Source organism: Monomorium pharaonis, chromosome 2 (assembly GCF_013373865.1).
Source record: "Monomorium pharaonis isolate MP-MQ-018 chromosome 2, ASM1337386v2, whole genome shotgun sequence".
NCBI classification, from domain to species: domain Eukaryota; kingdom Metazoa; phylum Arthropoda; class Insecta; order Hymenoptera; family Formicidae; genus Monomorium; species Monomorium pharaonis.
In genome coordinates, this window is record NC_050468.1 from 18,544,148 (window position 1) to 18,570,666 (window position 26,519).

At 31.5% G+C, this 26,519-nt stretch overlaps 2 protein-coding genes, 1 long non-coding RNA gene and 2 other non-coding genes across 10 annotated transcripts in view; 1 reads left to right on the top strand and 4 right to left on the bottom strand.

The window, feature by feature from the left end:
- The first annotated feature begins 286 nt into the window (after nucleotides 1-286).
- Nucleotides 287-2,609, top strand: LOC105838276 (NADH dehydrogenase [ubiquinone] 1 alpha subcomplex assembly factor 4). 5 transcript variants are annotated; one of them, XM_012683722.3, is made up of 5 exons: nucleotides 287-421; nucleotides 918-1,077; nucleotides 1,218-1,309; nucleotides 1,992-2,211; nucleotides 2,404-2,609. In XM_012683722.3, exons 2-5 carry the CDS (start codon nucleotides 933-935, stop codon nucleotides 2,559-2,561), a joined length of 615 nt encoding a protein of 204 aa, XP_012539176.1. In that variant the 5' UTR covers nucleotides 287-421; nucleotides 918-932; the 3' UTR covers nucleotides 2,562-2,609. The 5 variants fall into 5 exon arrangements, with proteins under 5 accessions (XP_012539176.1, XP_012539179.1, XP_012539177.1 ...); XM_012683725.3 differs by having other exon boundaries at nucleotides 289-358; XM_012683723.3 differs by lacking the exon at nucleotides 287-421 and adding an exon at nucleotides 513-833.
- LOC105838274 (xaa-Pro aminopeptidase 1) overlaps nucleotides 2,572-26,519 on the bottom strand; it is a 36,660-nt gene continuing 12,712 nt past the window's right edge. The window contains exons 2-12 of one of the 2 annotated variants that reach the window (XM_012683717.3): nucleotides 11,799-12,022; nucleotides 9,913-10,092; nucleotides 6,921-7,038; nucleotides 6,264-6,642; nucleotides 5,741-5,861; nucleotides 4,746-5,109; nucleotides 3,719-3,952; nucleotides 3,469-3,620; nucleotides 3,169-3,264; nucleotides 2,846-3,071; nucleotides 2,572-2,758 (exon numbers count right to left, since the gene is read on the bottom strand). In XM_012683717.3, coding sequence (XP_012539171.1) covers nucleotides 2,736-2,758; nucleotides 2,846-3,071; nucleotides 3,169-3,264; nucleotides 3,469-3,620; nucleotides 3,719-3,952; nucleotides 4,746-5,109; nucleotides 5,741-5,861; nucleotides 6,264-6,642; nucleotides 6,921-7,038; nucleotides 9,913-10,092; nucleotides 11,799-12,022 — 2,117 coding nt within the window. In that variant the 3' untranslated portion in view covers nucleotides 2,572-2,735. Of the gene's footprint in view, nucleotides 2,759-2,845; nucleotides 3,072-3,168; nucleotides 3,281-3,468; nucleotides 3,621-3,718; nucleotides 3,953-4,745; nucleotides 5,110-5,740; nucleotides 5,862-6,263; nucleotides 6,643-6,920; nucleotides 7,039-9,912; nucleotides 10,093-11,798; nucleotides 12,023-26,519 lie in introns of those variants that run through there. The other variant, XM_036282661.1, reaches the window with a different exon arrangement.
- Nucleotides 8,414-8,628, bottom strand: LOC114255547. The gene has a single exon (XR_003626804.1). It is a non-coding gene; the product is annotated as a small nucleolar RNA U3 (small nucleolar RNA).
- Nucleotides 12,333-12,405, bottom strand: Trnaa-agc. Its single transcript has one exon. It is a non-coding gene; the product is annotated as a tRNA-Ala (tRNA).
- On the bottom strand, nucleotides 22,449-25,761 carry LOC114255478. Its single transcript, XR_003626728.2, has 2 exons — nucleotides 25,621-25,761; nucleotides 22,449-25,520 (listed from the first exon to the last, which is right to left on the bottom strand). It is a non-coding gene; the product is annotated as an uncharacterized LOC114255478 (long non-coding RNA).

Below are 26,519 nucleotides of genomic sequence, written 5' to 3' on the forward strand. Positions count from 1 at the left end.
CTTACCACTGATCATTTGTGTTTTCTGAACGTACTTTTAATATTTTGTTTAAGGCCGAAATCACATGATGCGGAATAGAGTAGAGTCCCTAGAATACATGTATTCTAGGGACTCTAGAATAGAGCTGCGGAATAAAACGTGCATCATAGAAGCAGCCAATCATAGCTTTGCCGCATTAGAATGCGTTGATGCAGCAAAGCTCTGATTGGCTGCTTCTATGACGCGCGTTCTATTCCGCACTCTATTCCGCACCATGTGATTTCGGCCTAACGTAGCCACTGTAAACATAACGGAAAACTTGATAATTCTTTCTCAGTGCATTTTGGAACGCATAGGCTCCATTTTATGGAGCAAGAAGGTTAGGCTTTTTTTTAAGAAATATTTTTTGAAATATTCTTTGGTGCTTTTTGTACTGTAGGAGGTACGTTGTAGCTAAAATTAGCAATAATTCTTGAGTTACAATTCATTATATAATTTTTTAGATTAATAATTTTTTTTGCGTTGTACATAACCTTAAAGTTAGACTGAAGAACATTGGGTGTGTTCGAGGAGGCTCTATTAGCGCTATCAGCATTAGTTTATCCTTGTTCTACTTTTAATGAGTAATGAAGATGGATTGATGCTGGTAGCGCTAATAGCATCTCCCTGAACGCACCCATTATTCCACGTCATATGACCATATATCCCCGTGGGAGATCGAGCACGTCTAGTTCTTGTTTTTCGACGAAACTAACCCAGAAAACCTTCCTGAAGAACATTATTATTCTATCGCTCGCTCGCTTGCTCGCTCGAGAGAATAGTTTGTAAAGATTAATTTGATATATTAAAAAAATGTTCCGTATAATTTGTTTATAACTTAAATTTATTATATAATTTATTATTATTTATTGTGATGATGTCGAATAATTTATTTCTAGATTACTTGGATTATTATGGGAAAGATTTATTCATTGTTGATACGGCCTATTCGTACATTTAATATTGCAAATCGTGCGGAGAAAGTTATCTCTCAAGAAAAACCAATACCCGCACCTCAGCATGCGTCCACAGAAAGGCAAAAGAAGCTTTCGGATAAAGGTATTGAATCATCATTGAATCATCATTGCAATATCTGTTTCAGATTGTAATTATGTGACAATAATTAAAAAAATGATATCCAAGCTATACTATCTTAATGGTTCTTCCAATTTTATCATGTAAACTGTTTTCTGTTTTAGTAAATCCACATTTTTTGGAAGATCATTATCGAAAGAACATGCAACTGGATCAACGACTGAAAGATGTTTTTGTTACATCAACAGATCCACAAGTATGATATTTTAAATCTGTTCATACAATATTTACTAGCAGAAAAACTAAAAAAACCTAGAATTTTTGGAGAATTTATTTTTAGTCTTGAAAATTGTGAATTTTTATGAAATTTTATTAGTATTTAAGAAATTATTTTAAAATTTTATTTTTAAATTTAAAGTTTATCTCCTTTTCTAACAAAATCTTAAAATCATTTTTTTGTGATAATGCAAAATATTGACAGTTGTTTAATATATGTGGTATATATATTTATGTATATAAACTATATTCAGATATTGCAAACAAATTGTTATATGTTTAGTTCATTTGGTTTTTTGTTCTTTTTCAAATTTAATATTTAAAATTCTAAGTGGATTTTTAGTGATTTGTACATATATACATATACATACATACATATATAAATATATTGTATTTAAAATTCCAGGTAAAATTTAGATAACTTTTTAGTACAACTTTGAAATAAATTAATTTTTATATTTTTTAATATTTCTTATATAATCATATATATATATATATATATATATATATATATATATTCTTTAAAAATACAAGAATATTGGAATTCTACAAAATTTGAATAAATGTCTTATGTTAATGCAATTGTTGTAAATATGTGATTGTACATGTAATTGCCGAGTCAAGCTTTGTTTATTATATATAGCTTTGTTTATTATATATAGGTAACAAGAGAGCCAACTAGAGAATCCAAGCTTTTACCTCAGAATAGACACAGTTGGAACCATGATTCTACATTGGAGCCTTATGAAACTACAACAATTCCCGCAGGAAAATGTTCACTAAAGCAGGCTCTTACATTTATTTTTCAACATAAACAAGACCCTATAAAATATAATAGTGAAAATATAGCTTCTGAATATAAAATAGATAAGAAAATAGTAGGTATGTAGTTTGAACGTTTCTAATATTGTTTTATTTAAGTAAAACGATTTGCAATTTAATACATTTATTATATTTATGTTTATATTACATTATATTATGTTTATATTATATTATAATATGTTTATATTATGACTTGATATATTTGATATATTTACGACTTGATAATTATAAATTTATATTGTATTTTTTTAGACGATATATTGAAATATTTTAAAGTTTATGTAATTGTCTCAAAAGAGAATCCAGAACCGATGGAAGATTCATTTCAACAAATGCTCGACCATAATTTACAATTTAAAAATATATTAGGGGTCAAAAAGAAAGAAAAGGATGTGGAAGAGAAAAAGTAGTACGTACATGTATATAGAAAAATAATTTATTAAAGTTTTTTATTTCTATGTTTTTCTTGCCTAAATGTAATTATGTGATACCCTCTATCAACTTTTGGAAATGATATACTTGACGATAAAAAAATTTCACGACGCATATTAAAATAATATTCGGCAAGTAAGGTATTTCGCAATTTAATCGTTTATTTTTGTAAGATCTGAAATAAAACATCATTATTTAATACATCATTTTCCATGAAAAAAATCATATTAAAGTTTAGGTTCTTTAAAGCATGGGTTCTTACTTGCTACAATATGATAAATGGCAACAATCGCAACTAAAACATGGAATTGCCTACTGGTAGACGGCATTGCTTGAGAATCAGGGAAAAAATAGCCGCCTGAACCTGTCTCTGGAATGGTCATAGTTTTCATCATCATCCAGTAAAATGCTTTCATTTTTAAATTCTTTTTCAACTCTGCGCCGACTTCTTCCCGTATACGTTTATTGTAATTATTTAGCCAACGCCGCTACGTAACATAGACATATGAATATTGCAGAAACTCGTTATTTTTTGTGGCTATAATAATTAAATTGTCTTTATATAATGATGCATTTAGAACTTACATGCAATGGAGTTAGCATATTAATATCGATAAGTTTCGGTTCGTACGGGACCAGAGTGACATCTCTAAATTTAAGAAATCTTTGCCCATTATGAGACTGCAACAGTTATAAGCTTTATATTTATATTAAGATATAATCCAAATTTATATATATATATATATATATATATATATAATTAACAAATATAAAAAATTAATAAATAATAATTAAGAATTAATAATTAACAAACTACTAATACAAAATAGATCAACACAGTTGTATAGTTATATGTATTTATGTGTTATACAAATAAGAATGTACCAATTTATCAGCCGGAATTACTTCAAGAATATTCTCCAAACGAACTCCAAAATCGTCTTCTTTGTAATACCCCGGTTCGTTTGAAAGAAAGAATCCTGGCTTCAACTTGACTCCTGAATTTTCGCATCCGAAATATGACAAGCTGATAGGCGCTGCAACGCGTATTGTTCCACTAGAATGGCTTTCATCAATTGTATTCCATATTCTCGTGACACGCAACTATTTTTACAGGAAACTGTAGATTACGAACATTCGTGAACTGAAGAGAAGTGACCGATTCCATGACCAGTTCCGTGCATGTAATCATAACCAGTGCTCCATAGTGGCCTTCGCGCAATAATGTCCAATTGATCTACTGTTAGATCACTAGGAAAGATCAGAGACGCTAATTCAATCAAACCGATCAGCACTCTCGTGTAGGCTTTTTTCTGCTCGTCGGTCGGTACTCCAAAGTGAAGAGTTCTAGTCACGTCTGTGGTACCATCTGTCAAATAATTTTGCTTCATATCTCAATTACTTGACTGGCGAAGAATTGAAGGAAATGGAAAAAAAGAATAATTGAATAAATTAAGAATAAAAGGGTGACTAAATTCTTTTTAAAACAAATTTTAAATTGAAATTAATTCTTGTTTCACTTTATTTGACTCGATATTTTTTAGTATTGGCAAAATTTTACATTTTTTGGATAAAATCTATGCCAGTAATAAAATTAAAGCTGGCAATTTCTGAAATAAAACGGAAGTTTTTTTTTCTATTAAAATGAATAGCAAATAATGAGAAAGTGTTGTTTTAATCGAGAATGTTTTTTACATTCAAGTTTTATTTAAAATAAAATCCATAATAGATTAAGAATTAATATAGCAAATAAATTACATTTTGTTGAATATTAAACGTAAAATAAATCTGTAGCGGTCAAAAATTTTATTCTGATATTATCATATGATTTATTCTGATATTTTTAATGGTTTTTTTATTAAATTAATGTAAAATTTAATAACATCTTTAAGTTTTAGTTTAAAAACGTTTCACATATTAATTTGAATTCAAAAAGACTTTATTATTATAAAGTTTTGTTGATTGATTTCCATTGATTGATTTTATTTTTCTTTAATTAAATGTTGTTAAATATAGAAATTAGTATGACTTATTAGTTAAAGCAAAGCTATCTTTTGAATATGAATATATTTTTATAAGAAACTGATATTTATCATCTTTTCCATTGGATTTTTTCAATCAATTCTGAACAAAGTAGAATTAAAGCGATTCAGTTTTCTTACCCAAATATTGCCCTCCAGAATCAATTGTTAATGTAGATGTGGTTCCAATTTTAATATTTGTTAAATTATTTGGCTCATAATGTGGCATAGCGGCGTGTGGACCATATCCCGCGATTGTTGGGAAGGCGATACCCCTATTACCGCCTTGCTCATAACGAATTTCATTGATTACTCTCGCCACTTGCATCTCGTCCCATCCTTCAGCGTCTAATTTGTACTGCTCTTCCATGTAAGCGAGGAAATCACACATGGCTATTGCATCTTTTAAATGGGATCTTCTCATACCTGTTATTTCAACTTTGTTTTTTTCCGCTCTTAGGTCGATTATAGGCGAGGCTTTAGCCAATCTTTTCTCTGGAGGAATCTGTGAAAAAGATTCTTAAGTGTTAACTGTATCAAATTCTATTTATTTAGATATTTTATTTAATTCGACTTCTTTTTCGTGGAAAATTAACTCGCTGACATACTTGTATATCATTTTTTTCGAAAGAGATAGCAATATGTAAAATTTGAGAGAATGATTCTCACGAACATTTAAGTTAAAATAAACAATTTAAAAAAGTCAAATTTTTTACATTATTGAGCTTATGTTAATAGAAGAAAAAACACAATATTTTAGTAAAAATATAATTTAAATGAAATTATTGTATATATATAATATAAATATATAAAATATAAACATAATTTAAATTGATTTCTGGTGATTTATACAATATTAAAAATTGAACAACAAGCTTTCCAATTCTAATTATAACATTTTATAATCATTGGTTACAAAAGAAAAAAGATTTTTATATTTTAGATTAAAAAGTTTCAATCCAAAAATAATCTATTCAATAATAAATTAGAAATTAATTTGGACAGATTAAGTTAAACTTGACAAGATAGAGACAGGAACTGAAAATAAATTTTTTGATAATTATTTATACAAAGGATCGTGTATGCATTTTTTCATGTTGAAAATATACATAAAACTGTTCTGTAGTCACACTTACGGAATTGTATATTTCTTTGGACGCACCCGGCGAGTAGCCGTACGGCGATGGAAGCCACACTGTATTCCAAACTTGAGACATGGTTTTTAAATCGCTCCAAATGTCTGTGTAATTGTGCCATCTGTAACGATAAAAGTCAGTTGTTATATAAGTCTAATTGGTGTGCTTATTATTACGTTATGTTAATTTTTTTAGTTTAGAAAAAAATTCATTTTATAATAATGTTTAAAACAAAGCTTTTTTATTTTCTTTAAAATTCAAAGTGAAATAAATCTTACAAGTTAGATTTTTGTGTTAGAAATTCACGTTTTTTTCTTAAATTTATCAATTAAATATTAGATTAATTATTTATTTTAAGTAGTAAAAATATTAATAATGCTTTTAACACTTAAAATAAGTAATTTAGTACTTAATTTGTAAATTTCTGTAAAAGTTATTTACATCCCCACACATTTTTCTATTTTTTTTATCTTACTCGTCAAGAATTTCCTGATAATTTCTGAACTCTATTTGTCTCACTCACTTAACGCAGTTTGCATGGGAGCAAGAGTCAATTTTCAGATGTATATCGACAGATCGCAGGATCTTTTGACGCAATACGTAAAGATGCAAGGACTCGTGAGTAACAATCGCGTAGGCCCTGAGGACGGGCGTGTGCGGTAGATCGTAGCCGCGGACGTTGAAGAGCCACGCTATCTCGTCCAGCGCGGTAACGACGAGTGCGTCGGCCGACGATAACTTCATTTCCAGACGGATACTCTGAACTTTTTCCTGCCATGGTTTGCCGGAGTACTCGTCCGTCAACGGATACGCCGCGTGCGGATTGTATTCAGGTCGGCCCACCTGCCAGATTAAGTCTACCAGGTCGTTATGGACTGCGACCAATCTTACAGATGAATTCGCTGAACACGAATAGGATTGTTAGTTGTGTGAAAGATCAAATTTAGCTTCGTCGCGGTCGACGATTGATACTAAAACTTGTTTCGAAGCTTGGAAGGCAATCAAAAAAAGTATTTTATAATCGATCAAAACAGTATTTTTATACATATAACAAAAATATAGATATTTTTGTGTATAAATTATTTTCTTTGGCAAAATAAAAAAAATCATATGTATGATACATATCCGACAATATCGCGAGGAAAATTAATAAAGAAATATTCGATATGTTTCTTGTTACCAAATTCCTCCTCCCATGTCTCCCACGCAAATGCAGGTATTAATTTTGGATTGGCACCAATACGTACTTCTGATCGATTTTGGAACTCGTGCATCAACCATTCTGTTATTGTTGGTACCTAAAAAAATTAGGGAATATATCTAAATGTTAAGAATGTTTCAATATTATTATAAAATATACATGCATACTCTAAAATTCATAATTAGTTTGTTATAAATTCTCATTAATATTGCTGTTTGATAAAAGGACCTATCAAACTTTTTATTATTTATAATGTTAAAGTTTATAGATTTTTTTTTACTATTTAAAAAAACATTGCAATGTTTATCATGATTGCTCCTTCTTTTTTAAATATAATTTTAGTTCAGCTTTATTTTAATTCAAATTATCGGTTAAAAATTGTTTACTTAGTATTGTTTACCAGATATAAATCGATAAGGCATTATTAAAGATACTTTTAAAATTTATACATATGTACAACAATACTTTTTATTAAATTTCCCATAACTGTTAAAATTTATACGGCTAGGTCATAATAATTTAATAATATTAATTTTATGATTTATTATATACCTGATATTTCTCGTAACATGCGTACGAGTAATAATTTTTCTCGTAACATGCGTATATGTAGATAACATTCAATTCTGATTTAATATTTATAATTTTATAGTAATCATTTGCATCTAGATTATTTGTACGAGTAATAATTGTAGGAGAAAAATAGTTTTGTTAATATATAATGCATTTTAAATATACGCATTTTAATGAAATATATACAATGATATATATACATATATATATATGTATATATGTGTGTGTATATATATATATATATATATATATACAATGATAAAATGTAAAATTTAATACTGGGTTAAAAGCTAATTATTTGAATATTTATATTGATGAAGATTAAAAAATTTATATCGATTTATTCTTTAATTATTTCTAGGTCTTCCTACAATAGAATGATAACCGTGATAATTTTAGGTAACATATTGACTGTTACGCTAAAATTTAATGATTATTCCAATGCGAATGACTGAAATTTTTGTCTCAGAAAACTTTTATTAAATTGATATTTTGATGTTATTGCATAAAGAAATTGTGCAATAATCAATTTGAATGAACGTAGCTATAACAGATCTGAATCTTTGTACCGCGTTGATGAGCAGCACCCGTTCCGTTCTTTAACCTGCCGTAGGCCGAAAAGTGGAACGAATGTTGCTTACCATCTCTCCTTCACTTGTAGGCATCGTACTGTAAAGAAATTCGAATCTGGTTCGGTTTATGACGCAGGTCTATGTATAGTCAGCGACGCTGACTCAGCGTGGCGCTATTTGAAGTTCATGCGCCCAGCGCATATATCACAAATATGTGATAGTGGCATATAACGTGTTATAGTTATAGTATTAGATTGTCAGTGCTAGACGACTGACGACGATGTTCTGTATACAGGATTCTTTTGTTTATTAAAATTTAAAAAAGTAACCACTCAGAAAGCTCACCTTCCCACCCCCTTCACACTGAGTGCAAAGGGTGAACGATCATCGATGACAGAATTTTCGAACAAGTCGAGAACTCGTGTCGTTCTCACGCTCAGGGAAGAGAGCTATCTCTCCTCATCATGGTTACATCAACTCCCATGTTAGGGAGGGAGAATGAGATCAACTCCTACAGAACTGATCCTGTGAAGTATGATCTTAAAATTTTACCGCTGGCTGGCTCAAGATATAACAAAGGTAGTGTCATTTTGATTATGAGAAAGTGATATTCTTCGTAGCCACCAAGTAGACTACAGAGGAATTAAATTTACAAGAGACTCTAAATCCAGACGGTATCGCCATCTAGAGATCGTCGATGTTACTTTATGCTCGGACTTATACTACTCGGACTTTATATACTATGGACTTCGGTTGGAATTGTTTAATTATTTCCTATTGTGATTTTTATAATGTTTTCTAGGAAAGACGAATCATTTCGATTAGAATTTGTTTCAAATAGTTCATGATATACATCAAGGATATTATCCGAATAGATTCTGATCGGAATTATTTTGTTATTCCTAAAAAAATACAATAGAAAACAATTGAATAATTTTGATTTGTAATCTATTTTATACAATTCTATAACTTACGCTCAGAATAAAATAGCAGTACATACATATAAAGTATTGTTAATTAAACAAGTTAAATTTGTTGTATAAAAAACTTTGTTTATTTTAATAATCTTCTCAATCAGAAATAATTAGTCGGATTGACATTGATGATTAATGGTTAATGTTCAATATTATTTGATATTTTATTATGGTTGATTTTATATAAAATATAACTTAATCAATAATTATATCTAATATATTATATATAATTATTTATTCTTAGTAATTATAAATATTTTTATATAATTTATATTGTGTTTTAGCTTTTCTATTTTGATTATACGATATATTTTATGCTTTTGCACCAATTCGATGTAAAGTTAAAAAAACAATCTCTAATAACAAAAATTTAGTAGAAATATTCGTAATAAAAACAATTATGATAAAGTTAAAGATAAGAAAAATATTAAATAGTATTTGACATCGATTATTTATCGATTCATTGGCGTCGAATCGACTAATTATCAACTATATAATAATTTCTAGCTGGGCTTAATTTCATGATAACATAATTATTAAAAAGTTCTAATTAAATTTTGGCTAAATAAGTAACTATTTGTCACTGTCCTAAATTTTATTATTATTTTTGGATTTTATTAGTAAGTCGTATAAATTGTTTGTATAATAATAATAATGAAAGAATTGGGAATGAATTTATAAAAAGCGATAAATTAAGAATTTATTAAAGAATAAATTATTTTATTAACGATTAGAAAAAGATAACGCACCACGAAAATAATACATAAATACGCAAATTTGATATAGAGATGATAATTAAAGGTACTATTCAAGAGAGATAATGTTGGAGAAAATATTAGTCAATTTACGCACGTCGTGTTCACCTCGCTTCATTAAAATCCAATTGCAATCCAGCTGATGATTTGCTTGAACATGATATCGACCATCAGTCCAAAGTATTGCTTTATCAGTAGTGACTATGGCTTCTCCAGCACTTCCATAAAATCCAGTAAGAAATTCTCTTCTCATATCATGTGGGTCCACAGCTTCGCTCTACACAAAAACAATTTGTTTTGTTAATAAAAAAATAATTGATATAAATCCATTTATATTAATAATTATGGCTATTAATATTTGTAGCAGTTTGAAAAGAAAACTTGCTCTCAATACTCAATACTTAATACTTAAAAATATGCTAAAGCTATCCGTAAAAAAAAATTATGCAAAAATTATTGCACAAAAAATTGCATATTTTTGTGCATGAATTTCTCCAGTTTTTACAGATTTTGTACAAAGTTTCCGCCTTCAGAATTTTTCTGCAAAATATTTTGCAGAATTTTTGCATAATTTTTTCCTACGAGTAATTTAACTTAAATCAATGTTCCCCAATTATTTTGCCATTGATAAAATTAAGAACAAGATGCACATATACGTAAGTTTCTAAAAAATGTTTGTTATTAGATATTTATCTAAAAATAATTTCTCTTATTTTGTTAAATCTTAAAATTAATGTGCAACATTTACATTGGGAAACATGGATTCGAAAGACTGTATACACACTGCACTCAAAATTAAATAAAACTTAAAAAATTTTAATAAAAATATGGAATGGCTGTTTAGCGTACCAGCCAAATCAATTAAATTGCAAAATGTTATTTTCTATACTAAGAGAAGCTTTCAATATGTTTTAACACGCGAATATACCTCTAAGGGGCCATCACGGCCATGAGAAATAAAGCTCACTGTCTGAAAATTTAAGCATAATGAGAGAAACAATATCAGCATAAATTGATTCAGATCAATAATGTGATCATATTGGTGTCGCTATCAATTGGCTAAATAATCGATGAAAATAATATTATATTAGGTTTAATCTTATACATATAATGCAAGTATTTAATAGCGAAATATTATAATACTACAATAGTGAAAACAATAACAATATAAATGTTATTAACCCTATAGGATCATGGATTTGAGAAACTGTCAGAAATTTGTACATTTTATCAAATCATAGAAACATTTTTAAAAAAGAATTATTTTATACATTAATTAATAATTTATACATTTAACTTTTGATGGTATGTTCCTCTTTTATATTGTCATGGAAAACAAAAAGTTTTACGAATTATAATAATTAGAATTGCATATGAAAATATCCGATATCCTGACTGACACACTGATATCTCGTTTGGCATTCTCGTAAGCAAAAAAAAGTGTAGCATACTAATAAGGTTAATGCATATCTTTGAACATTAATATCCTTTTTTTTTTAACATCTTATCAATTGTAATTAGTTATAACATGTATTTATGTATATTTTTCTAAATAAATGACTGTACAAATACTTTCTAGAGATGTTGATGTTTATGTAAGAATTACTTAATAACTTTTTTATATTTGTAAAAATATCAAAAATTAACGACGAACACGAACAGTGAACATGGTATTTAATAAAAAAATGTGTATTAAGTGTTAAATTATTCGTTTTTCGATAATAATTAAATGATCGCAATACATAATTTTGACAATATGTATGTCGACTTTTGTTATTTTAACAATAAATAAAAAATGTAAATCTAATTATATTAATATCCATCGATCGTTATATTCAATGCTTTTTGTATAACTAAAACCTGTCTACTAATAGAATGAAATATCAATTAATAATTTATCCGAATAAACTTTTGGACAGATAAGTTATAATCGTTAATGTCGCATGGATAGAATTAATTTTGTCAAAGGTATATAGAACTTACTTGATGCTCATCGTCCGAAGTGACGATGTAGCCATCAAGAGGTGGCCCTTGAACTGCCGCTACTCGAATCATCTCGGATCTCAATTGTCTCAGTCGAAGAGAACTGTCGTGTCGATTGATTGGTTGGTTCTCGACATAAGCGTTTGCTGGGCAGTATAATCTCTCAGCGCCATTATAATTATATTTCGGCTTCAGCAGTGTGTCGGTATCAGCTTTTGTTAATCCTGCAACAATCACGTTTCATTTTTTAACTGATAATTTTTAAAGAGTTTAAGTTAAAATTAAATTACAAAATGGGAAATAGATACGAGAACATAATAATAGAATAATAATAGAATAAAGGGAAATAAATACAATAATAAGAAAAAAAACAAAAGATGTAAAACAAATATAAATTTTGAGATATATGATAGCTATGCAACAAATAATAAATTTAAGTAACAAAACATTGCATAAAATAATGTCTGGACAATGAAATAAAAGTTTTAATATAATAATATACAATAGCAAATTTAAAGTAAAAAAAAATGAAATTGGAGGCGCCGGGTATCGATCCCGGTACCTCTCGCATGCTAAGCGAGCGCTCTACCATCTGAGCTACGCCCCCATGTGAAAGGACATTCCTAATTAGTTCTGATATATCGTATCCTGCACCTCAAATATATACATATGCATATAAAATGTATACATATATATGTATTATTATTAATAATATATATATTTTATTAATATAATATATATGTTATTATTATTAAATATTTTTACATTTATACATTTATACCTATATTTATGTTATATATATATCATATTATTTAATTTATATAATATTTACCTCAATAAAATAATATCACTATTTTATTAGAATTATTTGTAAAATATAAGAGTTTTATGAAATAAATTGTATTTAATAATTGTATAAATTATAAATTAAAATACATATTAAAAAAATTTTTTATAAGATTTCGTAAACGGATTAATTATTCCAGAAAAAATATGTGAGATGAATGATAAATAATGTTCTTTTAGATTTAATTAAAAAACAATTGTTTGATAACAGTCATTTTCAGATTGAAGACTCCAAAATAATTGCCATCTATATTATATTGCAACTTAACAAAATAAGGATTTATTGAAGATTTTAGGTTTATTAAGCATAAAGATTAAAGTATATGTTTCGTATTGCTTTAAATAAAAATATATATATTGACGCGTTGAGTAAAAACACACGGTTCTATAACAGATGATGTACAACGGACACGCCGCGTGTTTATCTTAGTTTAGTTTAAAACGAACCCGACTTAACTTGAATTCGGGAGATTTCGGGAAATCCCGTCACCTCCGCTTGTACATTTGATCAGGTGCGATCCTGCTCGAGGATTCGCGCCACAAGCACTCCTGTAAAAGACGTCGACTCGTTACGAACCTCCGTCCGACCTATCTTGAACTCAGATTTTAATAAAATTCAAGATAGTTGCACGGTAAGACAGTTTTTTATTTAATTGTCCGCACCACCATCTGCGCTCGTCTTCGTGATAATCAAACAGAGGCCAGTGCCTCGAATCGCGTCGCCCGTGGATCTCCAACACCCGAGATTTACACGCGAAAGAACAAACAATATAATTTCGTTAAAATTAAATAAGTATGAATAAGGATGTTTTTTCCCAATTACATATGTTTTTTAAAATGCATTTTATACACTCTAGAATTTATATGAAATTTTAAAGATAGAACTTTATTGAAAATTGTGCATGTTATGCATTTTATGTATATATGTATGTTTATTTTAATTTATTTATATATTGTATTTTTCTCTCTCTCTCTCTTTTTTATTTTTTATGTTTTGATGAAATGTATGTAAAATTATAAGTAGAGTTTTATCTTAAATTGTGTGAAGGAAATTATAAATCAGGGATTTACAAAAGATTTTATGTATTAAATACGATACTTAGAGCATTACATTGTGCAAAACAAAACAAAATAGAAACGTGTATTTCGAAAATATAATCAGGAATTAATGATAAAAATTTTAATTTAAAGCAATGCTGAAATTGCATAGACTAAAAAAATTGAATTGATAATCTATGAGAGAGACGATTATAAACACAATCTCTGACAAAATTGAAGAATTTTATTTTAATGTTTCAATTATATTTTATGATATATCGACACTTTTAGAGTCCTATGAATCTATATGATGGACGACGAACAATGTGAGATGACTCAAATTAACCTCGTTGATTGGAAATTTGTTTAGTTTCCACTACGTGCAATAGTACACGTCCCATGGGAATCCAGAGGGTGTGCTAAGTGGTGCTCGTATACCAGGAAAGCATATTGAACTTGGAGCTTGATTGACCCAAAACGCACGTTTTGATCGTTACGTGTATTGAACCTTCATCGGTGTCTCAAGCAGTATACAATCAATCGATTAAACACACCCATGCCTTTACTTTTTTCTTTCCTTTCTTTTTTTCTTCCTGCATCGTCGAATCTGTCTCCCCGCGCAAAATGCGTGAAAGAATACGTCGCGTTTTGCCGCTTGTGATAGAAGATCAATTTTCATAAATGAATATTGGGAAACGGATCGAATATAATTCGGATGATCATGTACACGAGTCTTCGCACATTTTATCATTAATGCATCGTAACCGGGTCAGCGTATTGTTTAATTTAATAATTTAACGTAAACATCAAGTAATATTAAATATATTACTAGGGAAGTAGGAGCGCGCAGTAGGAAAGTTTTACTCCGATGTAACCTTACAATTTTCAGCTCAGGTAATTTTCCCTGTAATTTTCCCGTGTGCTGTAAAGGTCACGTCGCTCACCCCTTTCACCCTATTGGGCGTTCACGAGAATCTTTTCTTATCCCTTACTTCTTCTAGTTGTCAAAGACATCAGAGAAAAGAAGTTTCATTGTGTTATACACAATAGATATTGTATATGGAGCTTATATTACGTTATCAATAATATAATTTTATTTAATAGGACAATTTTTTCCCATAAACTCATAATTATAAAAATAAAAAAGAGAAAAAATATTGTCTTATAAAATATTACATTGTATTATTACATTGTATCTTATTAGATAAGAAAGAAAGCAAACGATTTAAATTGAGATTTAACATGATATTTATGTGATAATCATAAATTTAATTAAAGCTATTTATAATTTTTTTTATAAATAGAAAAATGTTTTACAATTTTAATAATTAATTGTGTATTATATAATTGGTCAATTAAATGTAATGAATATAAATGCGTCCATATCTTTGTATTATTTTTCAATTTTTATAAGCTATGTCTATCTTTTTAAATAAATATAAATATATGTTTTTAACAGTTACATTTTTTACATGCTATGACAACTTCTCATAAAAGTCAGTATATATTTTCAATACATTTGTGTTATATTAATAATTTGAACTAATATTATTATATTTACCGAGGTTTGATTTATAAAAATACAAGTATTTATTCGTATAAGCGTAATATGTTTTATTTTTTTTGCTTCAGGCAAGTAAAGTATTTAAATAAGTATGTTATTAATATTATTTGCATATAATGCTATTTGCATATAAATAATTATTCTGCAACAAGTGCGGTGATTATTCTTGTAGTTTTAAATCTTATTTTGAAGGTACTTTTTTACTGTTGTCTTTATTGCCGATCAATAAAGACCTACGCCCAACAATATCAGGCTACTATGAATTTTTGGTTATTCTTGAACGTAGGGCAAAGTAGCTTTAAAGAATGACACTAAATGAACGGAGAATTGTGAAGTGCATTGCAAAAAATTAATTTTTTCTTAATTATATTCTTTATACATGTCAAAATAACTTTTTACAGAATAAAAAATAAAAAATAATATGTTTTATAATACATAATTTTTGTGTATTTTATTAGTCTTTAATTATAAAAATTCCCATAAAATTTATTAAATAACAAAAATATAAGTATTTTATTTTTATAAACGTCATATATCCTGATTTTATAGTTTCATATAATAAAAGTAAATACTTTTATTCTTTGAAGATACACAAGATATACGAACAGTAATTTTATTTGTACAATGTTACTGTAAGTAATTATTTAGTGTCAAGTAAAATATTTATCAATCGCTTTAAATCCAATTTCGAAGGTGCTCTTTTTGTTTTATCTTGGAGATGTCGATCGATGAGGGTCCCCTAAAGTAAATGATATCAGGCTATCATGAATCTCTGGAGATTCTTGAACGCGCTGGGCAAGGTAGCTTCGAGCAATGATATCTAGCGGACCGCGGAGAATTAATGCCGGGAAAGTGCATGACAAAAAAAAAAAATTTTTTTTTGTAGGATACCACGGAGGAGTGAATTTGGAGAGACAAAACGATTCGCTTTCTTAGTTGATACCACGTTGCCGCTGTCGATCTACCATTTGTTCACCACTCACTTTCGTGCTTCAAACCGATCCGGCTAGTAGCATGGCGAAGAGTTAATGCGGTCCATTGCCTATGCGACTCTGACGTGGCGCAATGATTGTTACTTATAACATTTCGAGTACACGTCTTTAACTTTTATATCAATTCATTAGGTCAACGCGTTTAATGTTAGATGTTATTATAAATGTAAAATTATTATTACTTAATAGAAATACAACTATATAAATAAATAATAAAACATATAATAAATTTAGTAATTTTTAATATATCTGCAGTCAAATATATGTATATTTCACAGATTGATTATGTCTGAGATTTAATTAGTCAATTATTAATGCGTTTATAAATTATTTAATACTTACAATTGTAGTAACAATATTAATTACTTTTTTACGATAATGCAAACTGGATTCCTAAATAAAAATTATTATTGATATTCCGTTTCTTTTAAGCGATTTTAACATTCTGCGATAAATCTTCATTGTGAATAGCGCGCGCAATATCAAATGACAGGGGGAAGAGAAATGATCAAGATTCTGACGGACTGGATTGTTTCTTGAGATGATCTTTAGCATGTACCGAACAGGCTCGCATGATCCGCAGAAACCTGTTGTGATTTCATCTCGCCTGTGGACCAGTTTGTCGCTCCACAGTCTCTTTCTTTCTTATATCGCTACTCCCCTAGTAAGCAAAATGTTAGCAGTGCTGTTAGCAGTATGCTAGCAGTTTGGCAACGGATATTTGATTAGAATATTGCGACGATATCACTGTATATGTATATTTTAAACTCTCGCTATGTTGAGAGAGTAAACTTCTCTCTACAGACCTGCAAACATAATGTGATAATCAACTGGCGGTCAAAATCAAACATATTATCTAAAATAGTTTAAGGAAATTAATGGCAGAAATGCATCATGTTATTTTATAATTGTCAATAAGAAGTTTATTAATAATGAGATGACAAATAAAAGATATATAGATATGTATTTCTATAAAATATTAAAGTAATTTGTATCAACATGAAACCTGTAGAGCAAAAGAAATAATTAAGTAATTCCACAATGAATTAAACGTAATATTAAAATGTGTATTTATGTACAACAATAATAGCAATAATATACAATGGCAATATTTATTTTCTTAACGCCTATTGCTGATAAAATTATAATTTTATTTAAATAATTTTATACACAAAGTTGTAAGAAAAGACTAAAAGCTTGACTTACAGTACGGTAGAAATATATACTTATACAAGTATAAATTTTATTCACAAATGTAATTTGATATAAATGTGATATTATCCATTTTTTAAACTACTTATAAACGTTTTCTAATTTTTTATATAATTTGCTATTTCTAATAAATTTATAATTAATAAAACTAAAAAGAATTTTTAATTTTCCTGAAAAAATTTGATATATAATATAATATAATATAATATAATATAATATAATATATATAAGTAGATTATTATTCTCTCTTTTTCTTTGAGAAAAAAATTGTGATAAAAATTGTCTCTTTAAAAGAAACTATCTATTTATCTGCTATAAAAGCATAAGGAGCTAACACAGACGACGAATCTGCGAACTAGTTACGCGATGTCTCGAGATGATCTTCAGTATCTATTGATCAGGATTACATAGGCTGCAAGAAGTTCAACGATTTACGATATTTGCATCTCTAACAGTTGTGTCAGTTTAGACATTCAATCAATCTCTTCTCATCCGTCCTCTCTTCTTATTAGCGATCTTTATCTCTTCTGGGTTTTCTAGTAATCTTGAGTGTCTCAATGTAATTCGCTTTTGTGAGACGTTCCTGTTCTATCTCACGTCATTGATTCATCAAATTTTCATGATCTCCAAGTGGGTAAAATCAGATCAGAGATTCATGTAGTCTAGAAAGTGTGAGTGTTGAAAAAGACGGAAAGTCGAAAAGGTTAAACGTTCCCTTTATTTAACTATCAGGGGTTCATCTTTAGAGGTTGTATGATACGACTTCGATTTGGGATGGCTCGAGGCTTTTTGCAACAGGGTAGTAGAAGCAGGGTTGGCGTTTGTACGAGGGTAATTCTATTCTATTAATTTTTTTACATGACAAACTTTATTATGCAATTTATATGTATACAAGAAACTTGAAAGTTGAAATGCGAAAATATCGAGTTTCCTTAACAGCGAGCGAAATATAAATGGAATATTTTTAATAACGGTTACGCGTATAAAAAAATACGAAAAATTCTCATTATGTAGTAGTAGTGATGACGATAAATTTGAATTATCTTGAAGCTGAAAATCAATGTCAACGCATGTTAACATTTTTATTTCAGCGATAGGCATATCAAATATCATTAAAAAGTCTTAAAGTTTTTTTTCTCAGAAATTGAGATGTCTTTTTTAGATAAATGTAATATTATAAATAACGAATAAAATAAAAATTAAGTCTAGTAAATCAAATTTAATTTGATTCAATGGATTTTGATGCATTTCGCAGTTACAAAGAGTATGATTAATTAATTAAATTCTTGTTCTTATCTTACATTTCTTTTCTTATCTTTCGAAGTACAAAAGCGCATTAATCGACTTGTTATGGTGTTTTAATTGAAAGAGAAATGCAGAGACAATGCATAATGTTATCATAAGGATATCGATATGTGTAAACCATTTGTAGCTTTCGTTGCTACAAACGGGGGAAATAGAAAGAGAAGGGGAGAACCAAATACCCCATTTGTGGCGCGCATACGCATTCGCGTATCTGTTCACGCCACCCCCATCGTGCTTTCCACGTAGCTGCATCCATCGCACGTGTTTGATGCACACGGATGTATACATGTATGTATGTACATACATATGAATGCGACGACAAGAGCGACGAGAACGGGCTGCGCGCTGGCGCCGTCAGGCGTCATCGGCGGAGATCGATAACCCGGGGGAATTGGTGTGCGTGTGCACACCGGTCGACGGCGGGGGAGGAGGGGATGAAAGGGCGGACGGGAAAAGAATGGCGGAAAAAGGAAGACGGAGATGAACGGTAAAAAGACATCATAAATCGCTCCCGGCCGTATCCCCGCGTCCGACCGTCCCCGCCCTCCTTCTCCACCGCCGCCTGGTCCACCGACCGAGTCGTTACTCTCTTCCACCCTACGGAATTCGAACGGTTTCCCGCCACCAACCACCTCGCGCGCTATACGGCCCTGGCCGTAGTGAGATGGTCGCCTGCTTAAGTGGCTCACTACGAGCTGCCGTCAAGGCCGCAGACCTCGTCTCCAGGCGTTTGCTGGCCAAAAGTCGTGCCGCGAAAAAGATGCGTCGCAGGTCCCAGGTTTTTAGCGGCTCCTTCCGACGGACGAAGCGTCGCCGGTGCCCGCCACCTTGCCAGGGTAGCATCCCGCGACGGAGGTGCATCCCTATCGGGATACCGCGAATGCGCACTCGGGGTGAAGGGGTTTAGCACCCGGGGTGCGCATGCAACCGGAGGTTGTCGCCGCGTTGCGACGCAATGGCGCTGATCCGCTGCAATGGATGCGCGCGGAATTAGAGGAAGCCGATTGGTCGCTTCCGTCGGCGCGTGCGGCCTTGATAAATAATATGATGACACGTGTCGGTGGCACGTGTTCGCAGGCGATATTATCTATAATGAAAGTCTCGAGTTCTCGATGTTCTAATTGATGTTAAACGTCCAGTAAATGGAAATAATTTGGTTATTTCTTGATTAACTAACAATCCATATATGATAAGTAAAATTAATTATATATATTTTCCTTTGTTTTGACTTTATATGATTTAATTTTTTAAATGTTTTATTTTTTTTTTAAGCAAAGTATGATTTATTTTGATAATATGTTATATGTAGTTGCGTGTAAATGTAAATGAGGAAAAGAAATGATGACGATAATGCAGTCAATGGAAATAAAAAGAAATATAAATCAAAGAAAAATTTACTGCTAGACTGATATAACATAAAATATAACATAAAAAACACAGAAATAATAAGAATATGACAGTAAAGTTACGTTGACCTAATAAATAATTTCTTATCTAAAAGAAATAAAAAGAAATGTCATTTTTCGATAGGAGTAAATCTTGGTGTTTAATAATATTTTCATATCAATTATTAATATTAATATATTTTTTAGTTCTATAATAAATTAAAGTTTGATGAATATGTAAATTACAGCAGCTGCTTTTGATACATAATTGTGATATTGTGAAAAGAAGAAGATCGTTAAGATTGTCACGAACAATTGTGACTAACGCTCGACTGATGCATTTATATCCATGTGATTAGTGGGAAATCATCGCGGCACCGACGCCGTCGTTGACGAACAAAACAACGTGGTGGTGACTCGACTAGAGACAAATCAAAACAAGTGAACAACGAGTGAACGGGAATATCGAATCGGAATAGGAATTCCCGATTGGCGTGCGGAGCGGGATGGCATACGGAGTTAGAGGTGACATTTCCCGTTCTGTGACCGCGGAGCAGTCACTGCTCGCTACCGCGACGATAGTGACAGGCGGGGATCGATAAATTGAGCACGCAGGCCAAGTCTCGCCGTGGCGCGGTCCGATGGGAACTCGACCGGAAACGGAATAGGCCGCCATCAGGCGACGGTAGGTTTAGGCATCTCGGTTCTCGATGGTGCCCCTCGCGTGGGACTCGCGAGGGTAGACACATGTAGGAGCACATGTCGTAAACGAGTCGCAGACGCACTCGAATTTCTTTTCCGCCGTGACCGACGATCGGCGGAAATGCTTTGTATTTATTGGAAAACAAGGGCGGTTCGGTAGCAGGGTAACACGAGGGTACAGGGAGTAATTTTCAAGCATCGCCCCCGTAAGGGGGGTAGTGCATTTGACGCAGTCAGTTGGTAACCGAAACGCTATGGCGCGCAGTCATCGGCATCAAGGGGATTGTTTCGTTGCACTGGACGATCTCAGGCCACCTCGACAGATGTTCGCGACACCCAGAAGTACTTCCAGCTGGAACTACTCGGCGAAACCGTTTTACATTGCCACGTTACATTTCTAATTACAATAATTGAATTGAACGTAATATGTTATCAAGAGACTATAATTTGTTATTCTACCGCTATCGTATTTAAACGTCTAAGTTTCAACCATAAATTTCAGCCTTTAATTTAATTTTCTTTACTCATCTTCTTCTTTTAAAAAATTTTACATGTATGTAATATGTACTCGATTTAATTTAAGTGAGGAAATATTAAAAAATGCAGTATTTATATAAGCAACAATTTATTTGTTCTTTAATACATTTATGTGCAAAACAATATTGATAAAATATTATATTTTTAATTATATTAATAAAATTGTTTTACTTCCAATAACCTAACTTCCATAAACCTAATGTATATTGCAAAATTATTATTTTATTAATATTTTAAAAGATATTATTGAAGTGTATAAATTTATTCAATTTTTAATATATTTTTTATAATTCAAAATATTTTCTTTTATTATATTTTTAATTATATTAATAAAATATTATTATAAATAATAATATATTTATAATTTAAATAAACTTATTTGCAATTTTATTTTCGCGAGCGATTATATTGTATATAAAGGTCGCATAAAAAGAAAATTTTAATAGCGTGACTGTTATTATAAATTCATTGAAAATTAAGCGGTATTTATTTTACATTTTGTAATTATTCCAAAATGTGCGTATAGTTCTAAGAAGAATCATAAAGAGTAACGTATAATCCAACAGATTCAGGACAGTAAACAATGCGATTACCGTTGTAATATCGCAAACTCAATTTTATCAAGGAGATTAAACACGACGCGACAGTGAGGAGGTGGTCTGCGCTTGTTACCGCGATATTAGAGGAGTATCAACATTGCGGGAGTCTATGTCGACTTGATCCACCGAGTTGAGAGAATTGGTAACTAACTTGGGCTACGATTTAGCAAACGCCGAAGATGCGCAGGCGGAATTCGTTGTGGAAACCACGTGGAAAACCTGGCCAAACCGAGATGAAGTCATTCATAGAAAGAAATGGGTTAGAACAGACGAGACACTCGAGTATTAGGAGTGTAGGAAGATAGTATTGGTTTCTGGCTCGTTGGTAGGTTTGTCGGTGTATGTAATTGCCGTATGTAATTGCAACAATATAATGTTGTTCATAAAAATATTTCGCATTTTCTCTGTGTTGATGAGTGAAATGTGTTGGCAAAGGTAACGAGCCGATACTGATAAAAATATTCCATAACTTTTATTTATTCTTTTTCCTATTTATATAATAATGTATCTTTATATGGTAATGCAGATGCAACAAATTGACAATATTTGTAAAAAATAACTTCTTAAATGATAAAAGAGAATATACGTAAGATTTATTAAATCACGTATAAAAGTTGTATTTGCAAGATATTTAAAAATAGTTTTGTTACTTTATGAGTATCGTTATTTGTATGTAATTATAAAATAACAATATTATAGTGTTTCTTTTAAATTTGCAAATTGCAAGACAGATAGAACAACGAAATAACCTTCAATCGAGAAAAGGAGTTGTCTTGCAAAATTGTGAACGAAACTCATGCGAATCGCGTCCGTGCGCGATCGTTAAAATGTTTTTTAATTGCTGTTACAACGTATGAGAGATTGCAACAATTTGCTGTAAACAAGCGATAGTTTGCAATTACACAGGAAAACAGAAGCTGCAACGAAGGCGTATTGGCGAAAAGCCGGTTGCGTTACATTTGTAAACGGAACTCGGCGCGCAACATAGTAACCTGGTACACGATGCGACATTTTGTGTTAAAAAAACGCGACCTCCGGCCATCGCGTGAATTTCCATATGATGTCGGCTTGCAAGTTAAGTCATCGGCTCGCAAACAACCGTATTCATGTCGCGATGTAAGTGTCCACGATAAAATCACCTTGAAGTTAAATGAACTATAACACTATCTCATTTGTTCATTATATCTATCTTTCTTTTGTTAAATTGTGCAAAGTTTTCAATTTTTAATTGTTTGCGACTTGTAAACATTTATCGCGATTGAAGAAATCTTGATTGCAATCAAAGAATCTGCTATTAAAACTAAGCAGATTCTTGCAGCAAGGGTTGGTTAAAATATAAAGTTATTATTCAAAATTAGCAATATTTATACTACTTTTTATACTTAAGAAAAATTTATTTTTCTTAATGCGAATATATACTCGTATTGATGTTTTCTTACATTTCATGCTTTTTCAATATTATGTCTTTTCATGACGTCACTGTCATATGGAGAATTATAGATTAATTAGATGACGAGGGAATTATCGATTGATATCTACAGGTGGGTAAGCGTCAATTCGCGTATACTAAAACATATTCTGGCACTTCTCTAAATTCGCAATGCATTTACGTTGCACGAATGCATCGGTACGAGTCATTCATCTTACTCTCTCTGACGAGCTAACCATTTTTTGTTTACAGATATTGGATAAGTGACAGCGCGACGTAGCAGGGCCGTATGAAAGCACAGGGAGATCGCGTCCTACAGAAGGAGGAGCGTGCTCCAATGTCGTTTGTGCACGAGCGCGAGTGGGGACATTAATTAGGGTGGAACAATAGAGAACGAGAATTTTTACCAGGGTCGCATAGCGCATAGGAGGTCGAGGTGTGGGAGTAGTATCGTCGTTGACTCTGGGCCCCAGTGAAACCGTTGAGTCTCGGTGAGAGAAACGTATCTCGTTTCTTTCATATAAAAAGAAAAAATTATAAAAGAAACACACTGAGATTTATACCAAATTTGATACAATTGATCGTTCCTATTTCTTTTTATTTAAGCTAAAAATACATTCGTGAGTACGTTTGCATAATCTTTGTGCAAGACACTTAATTTCTGTCGCAACGAATTTTGACGACGAATTCTTTGATAAATCTAGAGCAGATTTTTCTTTATAATATATATTTTTAAATTTTCCTTATTGAATATGATAAAAAGATCTTATATAACTAATTATCAAATGACTACATTTCTAATAATTATAGAGAATTAACAGTAGATAGACATATATATGTATTCGCAGGATTCTTTCACGATTGATTTTCAAAGTCAACACGAGAATTTAATAGCGAGAATATAATAAAACTTGGCAAGCGGGAAAATATGACGGTAATATACATTATATAAGATTTACAAGTGTTTGTGCGGGTTAATAACATGTGTTCGACGCACAAGACTACTCGCGTGATTTATCGGCTCATTCGCTAGACGTTTGTACACTGAGACTCCTAATAGTAATTTACGTAAGCACAATTACGTAACGTCTGCACATTGTAGCTTGCTCGCCCACCCAAAGTCTGTGTCATGCGAAATGTTGCTTAATACACAATTTGTCGATCTTTTTGTAACGATTGCGCTGTTCTTTGATATTTCTACAAATGATCCATTCTACAAATCTCATGTTTCACGTGAGAATCAAGGAAAAACAAGAGAAAATGAACTTTAGTCTTTTACAAAAATAGAATATGGCCCTAATATTATTTATATCAACTCAAAGATATTTCGAGAATTCAGTTCTGTTACAAATTTCAGTTTTACTACGTAGTCTCTTCGGAAGACGAAACGCTACTAATAAATATATTATATCTCATTCGAGAGTGTTTTAGATATTTGAAAGTGCGAGTGCTTTTACAAGACCATCAATGAAGACCGGCAATGCACAATCAGTAAGATAAAATATAACAAATAATTTAAATATATGTTTTATTTCCTTGTAAGTCAATTTAGGAGGTGTGTTTCAGGCTGCTTTGTTTTATGGGCAAGGACATCAGTATAAAAGGTATAAAGGGCCTGGGGGACGATGCGTGGCCTTACCAAGGCATCAGCCCCTATAGGGAGTGTTCGAAGGGCCCGAGGATTCCTCCTCGTTGTATGCAGCGGCGGGCATCGCGCATGCATACCATGGCGATCGCGTACGTAGGCACGTACGCACGCACGCACGCACGCAGGCAGGCACGCGCGTTCCCCCATAGGCCTGAACACACTCGCGCGAAAACTGCTTCGCTTTACGCACTACTGCGCGTACATCGGCTATCGGGGAAGCATGATCTTCGCCTTGCTCCTTTAGCTCCTCCTTTACTCCTTTTTGGACCGAGGCCGAAGCCTGACTGCGGTCCAACTGTGCACGGGACGCATAAACAACCAGCATCCTCGAGAGGCGCTTTGCGCGCGTAGTCGGCGCACACGGAATCCGAAGCGCTGAGAGCGGTGGAGGTAACATCTTCGCAGTACCTTATTCGCAATACTTTTATACTGAATCTGGGAATGTAACATATACTCGAGATAAACCTAGAATAAATATAACGACAGAATTATCTATAGCCAGCCATTATCCAGATAGAGAAATTGAAATTATTTATTTGAATTCGAGAATTTTTTTTCTACTTACTTTTAATGCATTTACTCGTTTCTGAATTAAATCTCTACATCATGAAATTAGTTCAGTTTTTGAATATTATATTGGGTATTACATGACTCTAAGAAAGTGATTAATATTAATTTAGTTTTAATATTAACTTCTAGATATATCAAAGAAATTTGCTTTAAACAGTTTATTAATATAAAAAAGGTTTTGCTTGTAGTTTGTTGCTGTTATTACAGCAACGCACTTCTGCCCGGAGGACTGCGCGGTGTCTACGCTATATTCGCGGTTTTATATGCGCTACCACTGCGCGTGCCAGACGTATTACGTCACCGTATGCACACACGCATTATTAGGGTTGCAGGATGTGTCACGTTTCCTTCCACAGCACCTGATTCATGCACATATGTATGTACGTGGATACGCGCGACTTCGCTCGTTCGTGCGGCGGTACGTCGCATCGTGTCGCGCGCGTCACAGGCACGTTCGTAATAATAATACTTGGTAAATGCTGAAGAGCGCTGAACAAAGAAAAAACATGCGGAGCAACAGGAGAACACGAGGAGCGAGGGGTTGAACGACATAGGCCTATATACGCAGGTTTCTTTCGTTGACCCTATTAGGGGATAGTGGGTCAACTTTTTCGGGGGTTGAAATGTGTTTCTATACATGTACGACATATGGCGACGCAAAAAGTTGCCAAGTAAAGTCGATTGTAACGTTTCTGTTAAATTGTACTTCTTCTTTTACATTTAATAAGAGCCTGGTAAAATTTCAACAATTTTTTATTATGTAAAAATTGAAACAATGTAATTGTATTTTGAACATTTAGTATTCAAAAATTTACTTAGTTTTATCCTTTTCCTTATTTATTGGTCATTCTTATTACTTTGCTTGTAATTTACATGGATGTCCATTCAATTTAA

Bases quoted from the DNA above. Each gene is read 5' to 3' on its own strand.
- LOC105838276 (XM_012683722.3), top strand. From the start codon at position 933: ATGGGAAAGATTTATTCATTGTTGATACGGCCTATTCGTACATTTAAT. The intron at 1,078-1,217 runs GTATTGAATCAT...TTTCTGTTTTAG, and splicing joins AAAGAAGCTTTCGGATAAAG to TAAATCCACATTTTTTGGAA. The intron at 1,310-1,991 runs GTATGATATTTT...TATTATATATAG, and splicing joins TTACATCAACAGATCCACAA to GTAACAAGAGAGCCAACTAG.